This window comes from Zootermopsis nevadensis, unplaced genomic scaffold (genome assembly GCF_977971745.1).
Source record: "Zootermopsis nevadensis isolate Lab colony 2312 unplaced genomic scaffold, Znev_1.0 Znev_ptg000017l, whole genome shotgun sequence".
In the NCBI taxonomy this organism is placed as follows: domain Eukaryota; kingdom Metazoa; phylum Arthropoda; class Insecta; order Blattodea; family Termopsidae; genus Zootermopsis; species Zootermopsis nevadensis.
In genome coordinates this window covers 7,155,466-7,174,547 of record NW_028259149.1, presented here as the reverse complement: position 1 = coordinate 7,174,547, position 19,082 = coordinate 7,155,466, and the positions used below count along the sequence as shown (strand labels likewise).

General features: G+C 36.5%; 1 protein-coding gene across 3 annotated transcripts in view; it reads left to right on the top strand.

Moving 5' to 3' along the window:
• Window positions 1-19,082, top strand: part of LOC110833230 (uncharacterized) — a 77,428-nt gene that overhangs the window by 12,467 nt on the left and 45,879 nt on the right. Inside the window, exon 1 of one of the 3 annotated variants that reach the window (XM_087350262.1) lies at window positions 7,376-7,527. The exons of the other annotated variants lie outside the window; for them this stretch is intronic. Within the exon in view, the coding sequence (XP_087206388.1) occupies window positions 7,488-7,527 (40 nt within the window). The 5' untranslated portion in view covers window positions 7,376-7,487. Of the gene's footprint in view, window positions 1-7,375; window positions 7,528-19,082 lie in introns of those variants that run through there. 3 annotated transcript variants of the gene reach the window in all.

Sequence of the window (19,082 nt, the reverse complement as noted above, 5' to 3'; positions counted from 1 at the left end):
GCTTTTAAAAAGTATATTCATATCAAATCGTAATATTTTCGTACTTGTTGGAATGCGAGACAAAACGGTAACATGTGTTACTTATACAGTCTCGTATTCGTATTTATTCAGTCCACAAGTACATTTGCAATTACATTTTCGATTTGAAAATTAAAACGTTTTCCCATCCCTACAGGCAAACTAACGAGTTACCAAGCTACACCGAATTGAACGGCTATGCTGTGCATGTCAGCTGGTAAAACAGTACAGGAAGCATTTCAGTACATGTTAATTGAATTGTCAGCTTTAACACTTGGATGAGCAACATGAAAACCGCATTGCTTCAACAGGGTGGACTACTTGAAGAATTCAATTTCATGGTCGTGAGAACTCTTTAATTACATTAAACTCATCTCACTTTATTTCGAATCAACCAAAACTTGTGGTCATATTCAGACTTTATTCACTGCAGATATTTGTAATGTAATGTGTTTCTCCTGCCTCTTAATCGATAATTAAAAATCTTCCCAGTAACATTTTTCTTCTGTAATTTTTCCACGTGTTACAACTTGTGGAAGAAATAAGAAGCCTATCCAAATTTCTCTGTATGATTCAGTTTTATCTTTGAAGATGGCTGTCTTGTAGGTTGTTGAGCCGTGTAAACTTCTACCAGACTACAAGGCACAACAACTCAGAAGACAACCATCTTCAGACTCACCGCCGTGAAAATCTAAAATCCTACAGACTTTTATCATTGTTGGAAAATACTCCCAAATCTTGTTTAATTTCGTTATTTCTCATCCTGTGCAAACAAGTACAGCCTTTAATGTTTTTTTAAGAAACTCGTCTGAGCAACTTGTGCTCTGCTTCCGTCTTTTTCTGTTAAAGTAAGTTGAATATGTGTGGATTTATTTTGAAAAGTCAATAGGCTCTCTCTCATTCCTTTTCGAAAAAGAATAATAAAAACCGTTGTACCTATGAAGACGTAATCTTCTGGCTGGATTTATAACGGCACGTTAGCGATAACGAACCCTCTCTCGTTAATCTCGTTCGATGCATTAATCTCCGTTGTCCTTACGCTATGTCACTGATGTCATTAGCTTCGTCGCGGAGGCTCTTAACCAAACGAAACGAAACTAAACATTTACCTGAACATATTTTTTGTGAACAAATTACAACCTGCAACATATATCACGTTCTGACACGTATGCGCTTAGCCATATGGTATTAAATTTAGAACAGGTACAATCCCTTCTAAATTATTTCAACAGGTGACTTACTATATTGTTCCTAAAAACAGGCCATCCTTTATACACACGTGAGCGATGTGTAGCCTAAACGTGCCGGCTCCACTAATCTACGAACTTCGCTGTTAGGTCTTATTCTCCGCTTACGAAGTGGCGCATTCATTTTATAACGTGGTTTCGTGAATGTGTGGTGTACTGTATGAGTTACTTTAAATGAAATATATATGTCTAATTCCATAACAGAGTACGTATATGATGTGATGACTTAATGTCATGTGATTATTACATTGCCAAACAGCGTTACTCTTTTCGGGATGGTATTGTACACACAAATAAAACTAATGGAGTTATATTTACCATTGAAATGTGTCATAAAATAGTTAACAAAAACATTACTAACATGTAATAGCCCAAGCGTAGTATATGTAGGCAATTTTCCGAAACGAGACGAAAGAATTTATGCCTGTGTGCTTTTGTAATTAAGTAACGGCTTCTAATTCAGTTTTTGAACAACCATCACTTGACTTAGAAAATAAGTACAAGAATCTGCTGAAAATACTTTGGGCCTAATTAACTGGAAGTAACAGGAAGTCGGAAAAAATAAAGTAATGTTATTTATATTTTGTATTATTCATCAAATATCTATTAGGGGAATAAAGGATCAATTGAATAAAATTTTTCTTGGAGATAGGGATTAGCTCTATCTAGTGGGCCCAACTGTGTAGGAACCTGAAGACGGAGATAGAGTCCCATCTCCGAAACGTCGTTCTACGTTTTATATTTACTAGACGATGGATAATATCCAAGAAAATTTTTATTCAATTGACTCTTCACCATCGTCAAGAAGTTTTAGATTTGGAATAAAGGATGTTGAAATTCGCGGATCTTATAGCGCGAATGACAAACATGAAGATGGATGTTTTATGCGTTGTAACATCTTGTAGTCTGGTAGAAGTTTACCAACATTTGAGATGTACATACTGTCTCATCAGAGCTATGAGTAAGCAGCTCTGTGTGCGTCGGTAAACTTCTACCAGACTGCGCTGCTTTACAACTCAGAACTCGGCGATAATCTGAAACCTCTAGTTTTAGAATTACGATATGAGTGTGATCACGGATGTTAAGCACAGGAACCGTATCCCTCCGCCCAGAAAAATATTGTAATGCGGCTTGAGACCCCTGCTCCATGAAATTATTTTACAGGGGTTTGAGACTGCGTTGTGATATCCATATCTTTGAAGACATTTTTGGTTTATTACAAGAAATTAAAATGTGTGTAAGAAATTCTCCAAAGTTGAGTGCAGAAGTTTAGAATCACATCACATGATGTTGAAATACGTATGAGATTGTGTACAGTTTGATTTTTTATTTAAAATATTTTATTTTTATATGAAATTACCTCATAAATTTTTTATAGTCATTGTATGTCGTGACATGTTATAATTGGCTATATTAACCTTATCACTAAGCAAATTTATTACAAAGAACCATATGTGAACGCTAAAGAAGTGCCGATAATGGTTCTTGTAAGGGAGATAAAAATTCTACTGTTGGAGTCTCGATGTCATAATCCTGGTGTCCTGTTCAATGATATTCTAAACTGCTGTTGGAAACCCAGGAATTTCAACCTAATAGACAACGTCCCTCTAAGTGTATTTGAGCTGCGATGCGCGCAAAAATTTACCATAGTGAATCGCGAAATAGAGCACATATTAGGAAACTTGACTGTATTAGTAGAGGAATTTCAGTTAAAGTAATTACGTATAACTGTTTATAGGAAAAGGCTGAAAGATGGATTGAAAGGAGAGCTTTATGAGCTTCAATCCAATTACAGAAGGACGTGGAACTCTAATTAAATACAATTGTTGGGTTAATAGGATTTTACTGTAAGTATGCGATAGTGAATGAAGTAAGTCGGGCCCTCTCCGAGTGTTTGGATTAAGTACATTACCCACTCCCACGACTGTGCACATTAGAGGAGGTTTTAGGCTGAAAGAAAGCCCAATCTGATTGCTTCTTGTTTCGAATTTGCTTTTAATTCAACTTAAACGTGGTAGCAGTGTCGAAGAGAGCGTTTAAAATGTGTTGTAATTGTCTCAGTATTGTTGAAGAATGGGAAAATCTAAAGCATACATAGGTTTAGAAGACACGTTTTCTTAGTCCCTCAACAGTTGTATTGGTGTCTAAATTGTCTGCAAATGTTGAACTGAATAAGCAATTGTTATCAGACGGTACTAGATGGACTACTTCCTCTTTAACATTTGCATTCACCCTTTCCAGACTAATTAACAGTAACTAATAAGTTAATACATTCAAGAAATTCTGTGTTGATAGAACCTGAGGAGAACGATATCCTCGGCTTGCTGCCCTAAGCTGAGAAACGATTCATTTTATGTGATCGGTTTTGCTGCGTTTCAGTGTTAAGTACCACTGAAGCACAAAGGCAAGACAGAACACTTGCGATTGAGGAATTTTCTTCTGAATTCACGATGTCCACTCTTGTGAATTATAGTTCGTTATAGATACGTTTGGCGTTGAGACATATTGGCAAGTAAACAAAGCATAGTCTTAAGATATCTGTCTTTTGGTAGTTGCGCTGTGTAGTCAGGTCGATGTTAACCAACGTTTCAGAGGTCATACTGCCTCCGTCATCAGGGCGATACAAGATTTCTGTCTTCTGGGTTGTTGCGCTGTGTAGTCTGGTCGATGTTAACCAACGTTTCAGAGGTCATACTGCCTCCGTCATCAGGGCGATAGAAGATTCTGTCTTCTGGGTTGTTGCGCTCTGTAGTCTAGTCGATGTTAACCAACGTTTCAGAGGTCATACTGCCTCCATCATCAGGGCGATACAAGATTTCTGTCTTCTGGGTTGTTGCGCTGTGTAGTCTGTGTTAACCAACGTTTCAGAGGTCATACTGCCTCCGTCATCAGGGCGATAGAAGATTCTGTCTGCTGGGTTGTTGCGCTGTGTAGTCTGGTCGATGTTAACCAACGTTTCAGAGGTCATACTGCCTCCGTCATCAGGGCGATAGAAGATTCTGTCTTCTGGGTTGTTGCGCTGTGTAGTCTGGTCAATGTTTACCAACGTTTCAGAGGTCATACTGCCTCCGTCATCAGGGCGATGAATGTGCCAATTTAAGATATGTAATTTTCTCCATTCATTGCTGGGTTTTCTCTCGTATGTCCAGATATCTTCCTCGGGATCTCGTTTCAAAGACCGTTAATCTGCGGTCTTCTAGTGGAGAGACACCAATTTTTACACATAATACCAGTAACTAGTATCCCCATAATACAGCTGATATAATTACCTACTCGTTAATTCAATAATCGATAATGTTATTAAACAATGCTGCACAAGTCCGCCGCTAGATTATAAATTGCATAGTACGTTACAGTAGCGACATCTAATACAGAGTGATTCAAAATTCCCTGTGGGGCGCGTGGCTTGTGTATGTTGCACGTAGAGATATCTGTGTTCTGTAGCTGATTGTTTTCTCTAGGGTGTCACAGTGTTTTTGTTCTGCTTCAGGGATTATTGCTACGTCAGGTGTGTTCAGTTGTACGGGGTATGTTCGAAAGAAGTTAAAATTAAAGTACAGCGAAAAACTTTTTAATTGTTGGTGCTTTTCGAAATATTAAACATTTTGTTCAGTTAAAAAGTTTATTTGTAGATAAATAATTGGTCTCTTTATTTGGGTATGAAAACAAATAAGTTTAAGTAACATAAAACTTTCTTAACATAAGTTAAATATTATCTAATCGTAAGCTAACTCCTATTGCAAACCTACACCTTGAATCTCAAAGCAGATGTTTCTGCTGATGTTGGAGGGAAATGTAGAAATCACGAAATTGATTTTACGCTATGTATGAGTAGTGAAACCGTTTTATTTTGTTCCATCATACGTGCATATGTAAATAAAACGTATTATTCCTTCTGAATACCCCTGTATTTTCGTGTAAGTATGTTAAATGTCGCAAACAGCGCATGTCCTTACGTATGAACGTTTTAAAATTGACATCAATTGTTGTGTTGAAGTCGTATTTGCTCTTGTAAGCGTGCTACTACGTCATCACCCAAAGGAAAGGCAATGCATTTATAACATTCAGTTTGTATGCAGTGTGAATAACAACGTAAATACGGATTTCGACAAGCGAAATTGGAAGAAGATTCAGACTAGAGTATATTATATCGGATTTAAAATCGTGGAATATGGAACATTTGGAAACTACCATCTCGTGTTATTTGGAAACCTCCAAGAAATGCAAGGTCCAAAATGTTTTCTTATTCTCGTACTCTAATTAAGGATGCTTTATCAACTGCTTAGGTTATAGTTAGCAGAATGGGAGGGCGATTCTAAATCATTAACTAGCAATGCTGTATTATATGTTCTAAAGTATTGCGACTGTTAAAAATTTGATCAGGAAATTTTATCAAAATATGTCAATAAGTTGTCTACAATGTTTCCCAAAAGACAATTTTCTAAACGTTCACGCTCAATGGAAACACAATAAATATTCCGTTCCAAATTTTGAACCATCCTCGTAATTATCCATAATATGCCTGAAGAGACTGAGGAAAGACACAAAAGCTTCTAACTGAGGACTGAACTCGTGGTTTATGATTACGAAGTGCTAGAAAATCAATTGCAAAGTCAGATTTTATATAATTCCAACAAAGTCGCATCTCTGATTATCCAAGAGACATTTTGGGCAAAATTGTATGTAGTTCATGTATTGTATACTCAATGGAATGTTTTCCGGTATGTGGCAAATAAAATAATGCTGACGTTGAGGAGCCCTTAACAGTAGAACTGGCACGTAACATTCTCGTGTGTGGCCTGCGTAACAATGTTTTGGCTTTAAAAGTTCACAATGTAGTAAAATATCTGTTTCAGACTCCCTGACAACTTTTATACAACTGGGGCGTTTTTATGGTATTTTGGTTTATAGTAGAGGAGTACGGAGTTATTCTACCGTACATATAATTTAAACACTTCCTGAAACATTTAAATGACCATCACGGAATTTCTGGGGCGAACAGCCTGTATATACTATAAAATTAGAAATGTCAACAACAGCTGTTTCTTTAAAATGCAACATTTGCGGTTAATTATTTCATAAATAAAAAGAACAACGCAACGCGAAATATTAATATATTTTTGGTTTTATAATCTTTAAACACGTGAGATTTTCGAATTAATCGCGACACTATAAACTTTTTTGGCTATGTAGAAATTGTTTGTGAAGTTCCATTTTATATTAAAAACAGAAGAGAAGTCGTGTAATTTTTACAAAGTTCCTAATAAATGTACATTAGAAATAGTGTACAAACGAGAAATACAGAGGATAAACAAAATTCCATTTTGTGGACCTCAAAATATAAATGCAAAGAACTCAAAGATGATCACTGCTTTCTGAAGAACTAAAGACGGACTACAGAAATAAATAAATTTCCCACTTTGATAGAATGCAAAGGTGTCCAGGATATACAGACCAACCGGAACGAGTAATCAGGACAGCCATCTTGATGTGCTACTTCGTTAAGTCGTGCTGAAGGTTATTGACCTTGTGAAATTAATTTACACATGGAGAATAGTTTTTTTTTCAGAATTGTAATAGATTTTGTCTTTAGTTAATAAGCTAAGTTTCTATATCGAATCAGAGTCAATACAGTACTGTTACACTGAATTCTTACTTCACTTCCAGTTGGAGCAATCAGCCTTTCTACCTGACGTGTTAGTAACCTTTTCATCAGTTCCATTTATAGCTCAATTCACAACCTTTTGCGACGCGCAGAGAGTGTGTGGCCTTTGTCGTAGTCGGTTACAACATCAAAGAGGCAATCTAGAATGTGAGACTGTGAACCATACGATGCCACTTTATTGATTGTATATTTCAGTAGGGTGTATTATTGTTGAAGCTCATTTTTATGCCATTGTTAAATACTTCAACAGATATCTTCTTCTTATATATATATATTATATATATATTATTTATTATAAAAATTTGTGTTTCCTCGTTGTCGTCAATAAATTACGTCATCAACAATGTCAACAGATATTTCTTTACTCGGCATTGTTGTGTTCCACAACAATGCCGAGTACAACACAACAATGCAGAGTAAACAAATAACGCTTCACAACAAAGAAATGAAAAACTATCAACCCAGTTGCATTATCACTGCTCCAGAAGCAGCACATCGCATTATTGAATATTGACTGACAGTTGGCCTAAAACATCAGAAAAGTGAAAGAAGAAGTTATGGAGTATTTGGAGTACCAACTCCGACAACTCCTACAAGGTAAACTGATACTTATTCGATATATTACGAAAGTATTATTTAAACTGACTTTTGATCGATTTTAAGACGAAGATTTGCAGGGGTGGGGCTGGACGTAAGTAGTTGACTGAACAAGAACTGTTGGTCTCTGAACAGCGACGTAAAGAACTACAACATCAGACATATTTAAGAAATAAAGAAAAGCTAACTAAGACTTACATTGATAAACGTAGAAAAACTTAAAACGCAACCAACCCCCCCCCCCCCCCGGAGGGGGGTTCGTCAAGTATTTTAACCATCATTCGGGGGGTTGTTTAGTTTCTTACTCAAGGGTTAAAACACTTGAATGAGACACTAAACTAACCCTTCCGAAGGGGGTTAGTTTAGTGTCTTAGTCAAGAATTTAAAGTGTTTAAACCCCCCCATTCGGGGGGTTAGTTTAGTTTCTTACTCAGGGGTTAAAACACTTGAATGAGTCACTAAACTAACCCCCCGAAGGGGAATTAGTTTAGCGTGTTACTTAAGATTTCAAAACGCAACTAACCCCCCCCCCCGAAGGGGGGTTGTCAAGTGTTTTAACCCCCCATTCGGGTGGGTTAGTTTAGTTTCTTACACAAGGTTGGTGGCCTTTTACAAACTTGACCAACCCTCCCTAGGAGCTCCGAAAGGAGCGCCCTGCTCTAGTATTTTAAAAACTATAGGACTGAAGCCCGAAATTGGTGGTCTCGTCGTTTATGTATGGAATGGAGTGAAGTCATTGCGAGAGGCTGAAATATGCGTTGTTTGAAGTTAAATTGCATTCTTTTAATTACAGTAAAATAGGGATTCATGGGGATGACTCCTTTTTAGCATCATATGAGTTTAGTGGGGCATACCTATTCGCTTCATTGAGTTGCTTCCAAGCCGATTTTAGATAAATTTGTGAGAAGGGTGCGTAAAACGCACACACATATAACCCAGAGTCTGGTTTTTGACTGTAAGTGTTGTTCTTTTATTTATATCATATAAAGCGTTGTTAATTTAAACAACGTTTAAAAAGCCATAAAGAATTCGTACACATTTGATATGTTCTAAATATAAAGTATGATTAGCTTAAGAGCTGGATGGTTAGGATCGATTCCTGGAGGTGACAGGTATTTATTTTTTTCATCTTGTCCAGACCGGCTCTGAAGCCTCATAGCCTCCTCTCCAGTGGCTTCCAGGAAGGCTTTCCACGGAAGTAAAACGGCTGGAATTTGAAGCTGATCATTTACCCCAATCTCACACCGAACTTAAAATGCACGGAGCTGCAAATAATTTCCTCGCCTATATTCATGGTGTTGTCCTTAAATAAGCAGAGGAACAGTTTGACGTCTTATACTGTTAAACGCTGTCGTTATGGATTAAAAAATGTATATTTTTACATTCAAATTACTGTCGAGGAGAGAATGCAGGCCACACGGATACATATAAGGTTCAGTAGCGCGTGTCATAGATTTACTTGTATAAATTATCGTGTACTTGGATATTCTTGAAGTCCTCGTACTTATTTGTTGTAAGCGAAAAGATCTCGAAAGAAGCAGTGCCAGTCAGACACACAAGATATAAGTCATAGGCTCTCTCTGAGTTTACCGTGTTCTTCCGTCCATTTTGCCGGTGTTTCACCAGTTTCTTTGTCCTGTTCAGCTGTGCTGAATTTATTTCAGATTAATTCACATATTTGAAATGAATGAACCAGTTACTATAGCCCTACCCTATACACGACATGAGTTGTCCATTATATGAGCTGGTTTGACTTCCATAGTGCCTATCATAAAACATAATGTTACTGAAATGAACGTCCTGCAGTTATGTGGACTTGGGTTAATATAACAGGCACTAAAGCAAAAATTCATTTGCCATTTACAATATTTAAAGCACGGAAATACAATCTATTCATCTGTAACATGTTTCAGGAGCTGAACAGAAGACAACACTGTAGGAAATTATTTTATATTATGAAGAATTATAATTTAATTTTTGTTTACTTTACTTTACATTTTCTAGCCCTAGGGGAATAACGTATCGGATCGACCCATGCTGGCATGAATCTCATCTTAAATTTCACAAAAGAGAAACAAAATGATAACAAGAAGGGATACAGATAATAGCACGTGTACAAAAAATATTTTCTCATTCATGAAGGAGAAAAAAAGTCATGAGACGGTAAAGTTTATATGAATGTCTCTAAAATAATGTTTAAAATTTCGATATTTTCAAATCTAAAAATGCCTTTACCTTCCGAAAACTGAAAAAAACAGGACCAATTATTAGGCAAACCGTTGTTTGGTCTGGATAATTAAATACCACACTATAGACAAAAGTTTCCATTTTTAGCAGTGTTGTCCAAACTCCTACGCTCTTGCAAACCCCTAATTAACACTCGTAATTTAAAACCAGTTTCTATGCTTTGAATTCGAGTAAGAAAGACATGAAGCCGATCACGTGCAAGGTTTTGTACACGAATTTGTGACTGCGTAGTTCAGCATGTGAGCTAATCTGAATTCGCACCTTCTGGATGATTTCAAAATTGAGTTTTGCAGAATTGTAACATGTACGTTCATTTATGATCGGTGTAGCGCATCTGAAATTGTCTGATGGATTCGTGAGTTATGAAATAATTCACACAGTTCTAAGCTGGAAATCATGCATTAATCATATCTGAACTGGTTTTAAACTGGCAAGCCACCGTCATACAACACTCAAAAACCAGCAAGGAAAAAACCATGTAATTTGGGAAGAATAACTGTACGTGTTTGCTTTGCTTGTTAAGCGAATTACTTAATTTAGTTTAGAAAAGTGAAAATTAAAGGGAACATGTATTTATACTCCATGCTCTTCTCTTGCTTTGTGAATCATTGACGGTTTCAGAATTTTCAGCTAAGCAGGACATGAATTGAAATGTTTAGCTCGTAGTTGAGCTCTCAAAGAAATATGAACATATCGTCCTCATACACTTTAGTGCCCATCGTAATATTCATGTGTGAAGTACGTGAATATTGAACGGGTTCATGTTCCCAACATTCAGAACGTTTAATGGGTTGCGGAAATACCCTGAATAAGGATTTTATATGCTGTTGGAATTAGTTGGAAACGATCGATAAAATAATTTGCGTAATCATGTAATATTACTCCAGGCTCACATAAATATCGAAATGAGAAACATAGATATCCTATTAGACACTAATATGGAGGTTGGTTTTAAATTGTGTTCAGAGAAATAAAGGGAAAGTAATTATATGAACATAATACTTAAGTATTACGAATGAGAAAATTTTCAAATAGGCCTGTTTGGGAATGACAATAGCATATCAAAATCCTTGACGAAGTTAAGATCACAGTAACTCTGTTGAATGTTTGATGCCTCTCAATTCAGAACGCATATTCCTTCTGCAATTTAAACTCAGATACGGAAGAATACGGAACAGTAATCTTAACTGTTGTTCTTCATGAATACGAAAGTTCGTTTCTCGCTGTAAGAGAAGATCGTAGAGTAAGGGAAAAAATGACGTAAAACGAATGAATAGGAGGTGGAGGCCGGGATTCGGTTCTTGGTTGTGGCGGACTGCTTGCTGTTTTACATGACGCTCACATAAGCTCTGGCGCCCACACAGACTTCTACGCTTTCGGTATTGGGCCTCACCTCCCAGAAATGAAGAAGCAGGAGTGGGAGTAGACCAGTTATCGACATCCAATGGTTCAGAAACTGCGCAAAGCTTTTCTTTCGCGTCCCCTGAAAGTCATGCTTAGGCATGTGGCAGTTACTAGTTTCTTAAATAAGTAATAGAGGAACGCGTCTTATTCTGAGTTCTTAACCATCTTATTTGCAAGCCACTGATTGTGTTGGTGCCGTAGCTGTGGGGCAATTGGGCGACCTCGTCTTCGAGCGTTAGGTTGTCCTGCACGTGACGAAATGTTCGCGACTGGTACTGGCTGCATACCATTCCAGACACGAAAGTTTCGCTGTCCTCTCTGTCTTTATTATGTTTATTTAATTGATTTTAGTTTTTACTACAGACGGCATGTTGTTGGAGAGACTTGGCGGCATTTATTGACATTTTATTCCATGGAAGTGGTTTATTTAACAAGGGTACCAGCACCTCTGCTTGTATAGCTTCGTATGATAGAATGGTTAATGAATAATGCATTTTACACAATATGGATGGAAGCTGCCGTAGCCTAACTTGAGGTACGATCACAAAAGGCTGAGGAAAGCCATGAAAATTTTCAATGTATCCTATAGTCGGTCACCGGGCCGGTAATGAACCCGAAACTTTCAGGGACGAAGTCACCGCAAGTCACATACAGGGAGTGTGATGACGTAAATATACGGACTCAGTCACACAAATCCAGCGTTCTTCCCGAAGCTGCGACTTGCATGATTTAACTTTTGTCCTGCATGCACACCGCCGACATTTACAGAAGTTCCTCTACCCCTTTGTTCTATAAATCTCCAATGTTCAAACCACAAGACAGTTGACACGCTGGAAGTTTCTCCTAGATTTCCTTAGCTACCCGTACCAAATGCATTAATATTTGTTTCACGTAGCGTATTGTCGGTTTGTAGCCAGTGTTCACGCTTTCTGTCTTCATTGCACTAATAACTGCCAGTTTCGTAACTCTTTATAGCACTTTAGTACCGTCTGCATATCGTTCAATAGCTCGCACCTCCAGGTGTATGGAGGACGTCGTCTATTTTCCAGGATAACCAGCATTTATTTTTACGAGCTTCGTTAACCGACTGAGCTTTGTGGCATACTTTCTTATAGCAATGAACTGCATTTTAAAATAGTGTTTAGACATTATATTTCGATCTTTAAGGTGTTAATGTTCATGAAAATATCAGTCTAGTTATTAAAGTGAATTTTAGGTGTTTATTATTATACATACAAGTTTTTAGTTTGAATCCCTATTCAGGCTTTGATTGAGCGAATTTTAAGACTGATTTAATGCAAGACTAGCAAGTCTTAACAAAACTGATTAAATACTGAAAGTGCGTACAGTAAATAAATCGATTTGGTATTTCTAATTCTGAAATGTTTTACTTTGCGTTTGGTGTTTAATATTCAATAAAGTTTAAAACAATTTACAATGAGTAGGCACAAACTCATGTGTATATTTCTGTTACGATATTCATTTAATTAGCATAATACTTCCCATATTGGTTCTCATCTTAGAAGTCAGAATGTCGTTCTCAAAACTAATTTGGATTCAGTTTTAGTGGCGAAAGAAACTGATCGAGACCCATAGCAAAAGAAACCCACAAATCCGACAGAAAATTAATTGCGTCAAGAACAAGAGGGGAGCATGAGATCTACGTGAAGGTTGTGCTAATAGATCCGCACAGGAGAAACCGCTACTATAATGAGACTGGTTGGGTGAAGACGGTTGGTTCTCCACATAATTACATGATGTTTTTGTCATAAAACGTCTGTTGCCTCAGTACTTACTTGCGTAATATTTTCTGACGTGAATTATTGGAAGAAGTAATTACATTTCCGCCTCTAACGGTAATCTCGTATTCCACAGTGAAACGAGTTTATCTTGTCAGCACATAAAAGTAGATGCGCGAACATCTAAATCAAATATAGCAGAATTTAACTAGGAAACACAATTTTCTATGTTTGCTATAACTGTGTGAATGTATTAGTCCGCCTATACAATGAAATAAAACATCAATCGCAGGTCCCTCTGTTTTTTTTTAACATTCCTCTTTCGTCGTGGAATACAATTTAAAGCTCTCCTTGGAAAAGACTTTCTCCAGCCCTTAAACGATTTCACAGAATGTTTTTCTGTATTCGGAAATTCTGACATTTATATTATTATTGTGTGCTTCCTTTCTGACATCTTCACCTCTGATCTTCCACGGAATTGCGAGTACTGAAGGAATTAAAAGTATCCGCTTTACTAATCTTCGAAATTTAATTATAATCTTCTAACTGATTCTTCTTTTCCGAAAAGCGATTTTCTATGATACTAAATTAATATTAAGAGAGTGATAAAATCAGAGTATGAGATGGGCAGACATGTAGCATGAGCGGGAGAGGTTATACACAGTTTTAGACCGAAAATGTGATATCTTGATGTAATATTGCGGACTGGGTTTATCTAACTCAAGATATAAAATAAGCAAGCAAACAAACTATTAACACTATAAATGACACTAGTGCCAAACGCGTTTCGACCGCAAGAGGTCATCATCAGTGGCAAAAGGAAATTAATTCATATGATCAAAAATCACCTTACGCGCCTTAAATCATCACACTCCATTGTCAATCGCATTTAGTTTATTTATCCCCCGCGATCCTTCATGTGCAATAGGAAATATTACATATTAGCGTAATAAAATAAAATAATGAGGAAATGTTTCTCTCTCAAGCATTTATTTTACTAATACGATGTTTTAATCGACGTCATATTCCATTAAGCGGGATTTGTGAAATAACTAAATTTTATAAACTTTTTTCATATTTTTATGACGCTTCTTTTTATTTCTTTCCGATCGTGACAAGTTACGAAAAATCTCGAATGTGGAGTTTGAGTAAGAGACATCGCATCTCTAGCTCAAATTGCTTGTTTTCTTGTTCCTTTTATTTGCTGCAATACTCTTATGGGTAAGATCAAGAACTTGTGGGGCTGGACTTTGAACTAATGGTGGTTTCAGAAATCATAAGAAGCAAGTCAAGAAGAAAGCGCTTTGCAGAATAAGGCACAAGATGTCGGATCGTGGCAAAGAAACTGGTGTGAAATGCAGGACACAGAATAAAGACGTCGGAATACAGTCGAACTGATATGTGCAATTTTATTCATAAATTTAATAAGAAATTGATTTTTTATGCACTCGAAAAGTAACACTCACGAACCTAATTAGAACAAATTTACTTGGAAGCATTAATTCTAGGTGTTGTGATATCAGACACTTAAAAAAAAGGCAAGGTGATCGGTTTGAAAATTCCAAGTCTTAAGTAACATTATTTTTGGTCCACACCTCTCTTCTAACATGGATATTTGTGAAACGTGTACGAATGAGGTTTCTAACCGAAGTGGGGGAAGGGTAGTGTAATTTGCATACAAATTAAATTGGAAGAATATTTTTAGAGGAAATTTAATGACTTTAGAAACCCCAATCTATTAAAACGTGTTACATTTACTACAACGCTGTTTCTTCTCACCCTCGGGATAACAAATGAAATCATATAGCCGAAGAAGATTCATGTTTATAAGAACCCACTGCTAGTCTATATCCTTAGCGATCTGAATCCATCCCACATTCAATACCCTATTTTTAAATTCATTCTAATGTCCTACTACAACTAACACCAAGGAGCAATGTCCTTTTCGAGAAGATAATTGTTGCGCAGCTGGTTAAATTCAACATCTTTTATGGAACCATAGTTATTACCAGGTTGACAGCCGCCCAGCTCTTGGATCTACGCTGAGCCAGATGGATTCAGTCTACACACTTTCATTTCTCTTTAAAACCCGTTTTAATATTGCTCTCTCGCCTACATCTAGATCTCCCAGTTAGATTAATATTTTCAGGTTTCTCGACCAAAAAATTTTGTCGGTCGCCCCCAAACGTGCTACATGTTTTGTCTATCACATCGTCCTTATTTTTATCACTGTAATAATATTTGGAGAAGAGCGAAAGTTCGAAGCACCTCTTCACGCAATCTACTCCGTCTTTCGCTCTCTCTCTCTTTCTCACTTTCAAATTTTCATATATAATCTAAAGTTACAGACGTTTTAGACATAGAACGTGTTTTATCTCAACAATATTTGGGAACCGGGAAAGAGATGTTGATTCTGTACTCCACTCTTAATTTAAATATTACACGTCATGCACAGTAAGTGCTATTATTACTGTAACAAACGTTGAACACGAAAATTCAATTAACGTAATTAATTAAAACGGGCGAACAGATGATTACAAATAACGCAGTATGCTGAAATGTTGAAATACCGAGTTCGCTGCAGTGCCTGATTAATTAATCGTTCTGCGGTTTGCACTTCCTGGCACTACCTGAGAATATAGCATTGAAATAATGCCGAATTCAGTGACATAGAATTATCGGCATATATGCGTTTGTCGGCCTCAGGAGTCAATATAAAACTATAAACGTACATCATTTCGAAATATAATTAAACGAACAGTTAAATCAAGAGAGTGAAGCGGGTTAAAAGCATCAATCTGTCCAAGGAGCCCTTTTAATGACGGATGCTCGAAATGTTGACGTGTTCCCATTGGAACTCGTGGTATAAATGTTATTTGAACTCGAGTAAAAGTATTTTCATTCTTGCTGCACGAGCAGTAACCTCAGGGAGTTAAGTTGATTAATGCCACAGCGTAGTGTAACCTGCTGGGGGTGTGTAAAGGAAACCTGGGCTCTTCTTTCTGAATTCGTTTCCCACAAAACATAAATAATTTTTTTTTTGGGGGGGGGGTGACGTTTGATTGAAAATTGAGACAGTTTGTATGTGTGTGTATGTTGGTTACATTAAAGCACTTTGCTGAGATTATGGCCAGTTTTTTCCAGTATCTATGCATCTTAATTTATATTTAGAGTGCATAAAACAATTTTATTTGAGGATATATGAACTCCAGACTTCGCGAAACAACGCAGATCAGACTGATTTTCAATATCGTTAGTATGAAAGCCAGTTCAAATAACACGAAAGGAAAGAACTGTATTATTTGGAAGCTTACATTTTATATTTCTAAAGAGTAAAACTTGTAGAAGTAATAATTTCGTTTTTGGTGTTCATGTATTTAAAAATTCACGTAATTTCAACAAAAGAAACTACAAATGAAACACCGGAATAATTCATACTTTCAACAACGCTTCCCAGCAACCTTTTAAAATAATAATATGGCGGACTAATGAAAAAACAATTATTATTATTACACAAATCGAGGTACTATTAATGTGCTTCAATTAAAGTCTCTTTGTTTCATTTGTTTCTAAATGTGTTTATTTATTTGTTTCGATAATGTTTGCAGTGTTGATACAATATATAAATGCATGGGTCTATTCAAGATTCGATATTTATCGTTACATGATTAAACACATAATACAATTGAATCAATGTTTGAATTAATCATAGATTTATTATTTGGAAATATTCAATACAAAGTTTGGACACACGCGAGTATCCTCACACACGTGTTCTTCCATTGTTTCTTGTTGAGCTGGAGTTTGTCTTCAGCGTTTTATACTATGAAAACATTTCTGGCCTAATTATTTACTGCAATGCTCAACAGAAGTAACACTCCTTAGGAGCATCCCTGTCGTTTAGTGTCTTACTTAAGTGTGTTATATGTAAGCATATCCAGTCGTTCTTGGAATTATAGTTTTGTGATTAAACCTTAGTAAAACACCACGTGATGCATTACTAAAGTTGTGGGTTCAGGTTCCAACATTGTATGAATTATTATGGAATTCCCGTTTCGTACGTGTGCAGGTCCGACACACTGATATGTCTGAGAGAATCCATCTGACATTTCTAATATGTTTGCTTGCATTTCTGAACGTAAAGTGTGGTATATACAGACAGATTCACGTGAAGTGTCTAGAGAGTAAATGCACTGTTGAGAGCAGAATGTGGAAGTGCGTAACACTGCCATAGAATAATTTTCCAAAATGTCCGTTCTTCGTACTGGTTTTAATGAAATAAAACACTCCGAAGTAAAAATTATTATGTGTTCTTTGTACAGTGAGGATAAAATTACGCACATGGATTTGATCGTATCTGTCCGTCTTTATGGCTAACGTCGAGTAATATTGATGGCGTCTAAAGGTTTGTGACAGTTGTCGATTCGTTGTAATACAATGTTTCGGAAACTTTATTCGTTTATGAAACGTATTCTTTTCGGAATACTAGACGGTGGACGAAGTCAACAAAACCAGTATTACTGATGTAATTTATATCACAGACAATTTTTTTTATAATTAATCATATAGATAAAGTGGGTAAAGTCAGGTAGCCTAAAATAAAATCTAATAATAAATTTAGTAGACAAATAGCAACTATGAAGATGGCTGTCTTCTGGGTTGTTTCGTCGTGTAGTCTGGTAGAAGTTTATTGGCGTTTCAGAGGTCCTTGCCGCCTCCATCATCAGGACGATTGGCCTGATGATGAAGGGTAGACTACGCGGAGCAACAACCCAGAAGACAGCCATCTTTAGACTCACCGCTGTGAAAACATCAAATCCTATGAAGAGTAAGTAGATTAAGGACGTGGTGGAAGGAGAATTATGATGTATTAATACAATCGTTATATTGCGTAATAAGTGACGAAAGAAAAGGAGAGATAGAAATTAGCAAAAGGATCCTAAATAATATGGTATTTCGTTTCATTCTTAGACTAATGTGGTGTGTAGGCCTGACTCTCTGTTAGCCTATTGCATCTTTGCTCGTTATTTTTGCCCAGTAACTGTCAAATTTGATATCTCTGTGTCATATGCTTACAGCTACAAAATATTACCCATCTTTTTGACGAATATGAGGCCTGCTCTAGCTTTTGATCGTAAGCGGCTTTGGCTCGATAGATACTAAAAGAATGCCAGCCAGATTTCATCCATACGTTATAAAGCAAACTAATTTAATGTTATTGGCTGTTATTATTAATTCCAATATCACTGATAGAATTTGGTGTTAATACTATAGCATATAGTGATAAAAGTTATGCTATATTAAATGCCAGTGGATCAGACGAGGAGTGTTAATAAAAAAGATGTCTGTAGACTGGGATCTTTCGGTCTAGGTTCGGCATGGACGAAACAAGATGACGATATATTTTTACTTCAGATAGCTTCGTAAATTGTAGTGATCGCTAAATATTACGATGATCAAATAAGGGAAGACGTAGTGGGGTAATAACGAAATGCTGGTTGGACAGCCTAAGGGCAAGATATCACTCGAGTTATGTGTAGATGGGAGGATAATATTAAGAAGGATCTCGGAAAAAAGATAGGAAAGAGCGAACTGGAATCATATGTCTCGGGATAGGGGCTGGTGGTAGAATCTTATGATCATAGCAATGAAACTGGTGTTTCCATGAAAGGTGGGAAATTCCCTGACTACCTAGCTTTCTAATCGCTTTTAATGAACGCTACTGTGTTTAGTTAGACACAAAGACTGACACACTTAAATTAATCAAGAAAGCGAAATATGGTTAAAATTACTCCAAAACGTGTCTTACTCGAATCTCTCACGGTCATCTGACATCATTAGGTTTACATTAAAATTTTCTCTTGTGCCTTCGTAGCATAAACATTGTGAAGTACACAACTAAGACTGAACATTTTATTTGTCCTATAAAGCATTGTCTATAGAGCTCTGATATAATTACTAAAGCTTTCACCCTAGAAATCTTGTTAGTAAACATTCCAATAATTTAACATACATATATAACCATATCATTTATTTTTAAGTACCGGAAGTTACAGATTTATAGGAATTCTTGGATCAGGTTAAAACTCGACAAAAAAGGACAGTTAGTCAAGGATGTGTTTTATTGTTAGATAATAACTCACGAAATTCAAGTTTTTTGTTTCA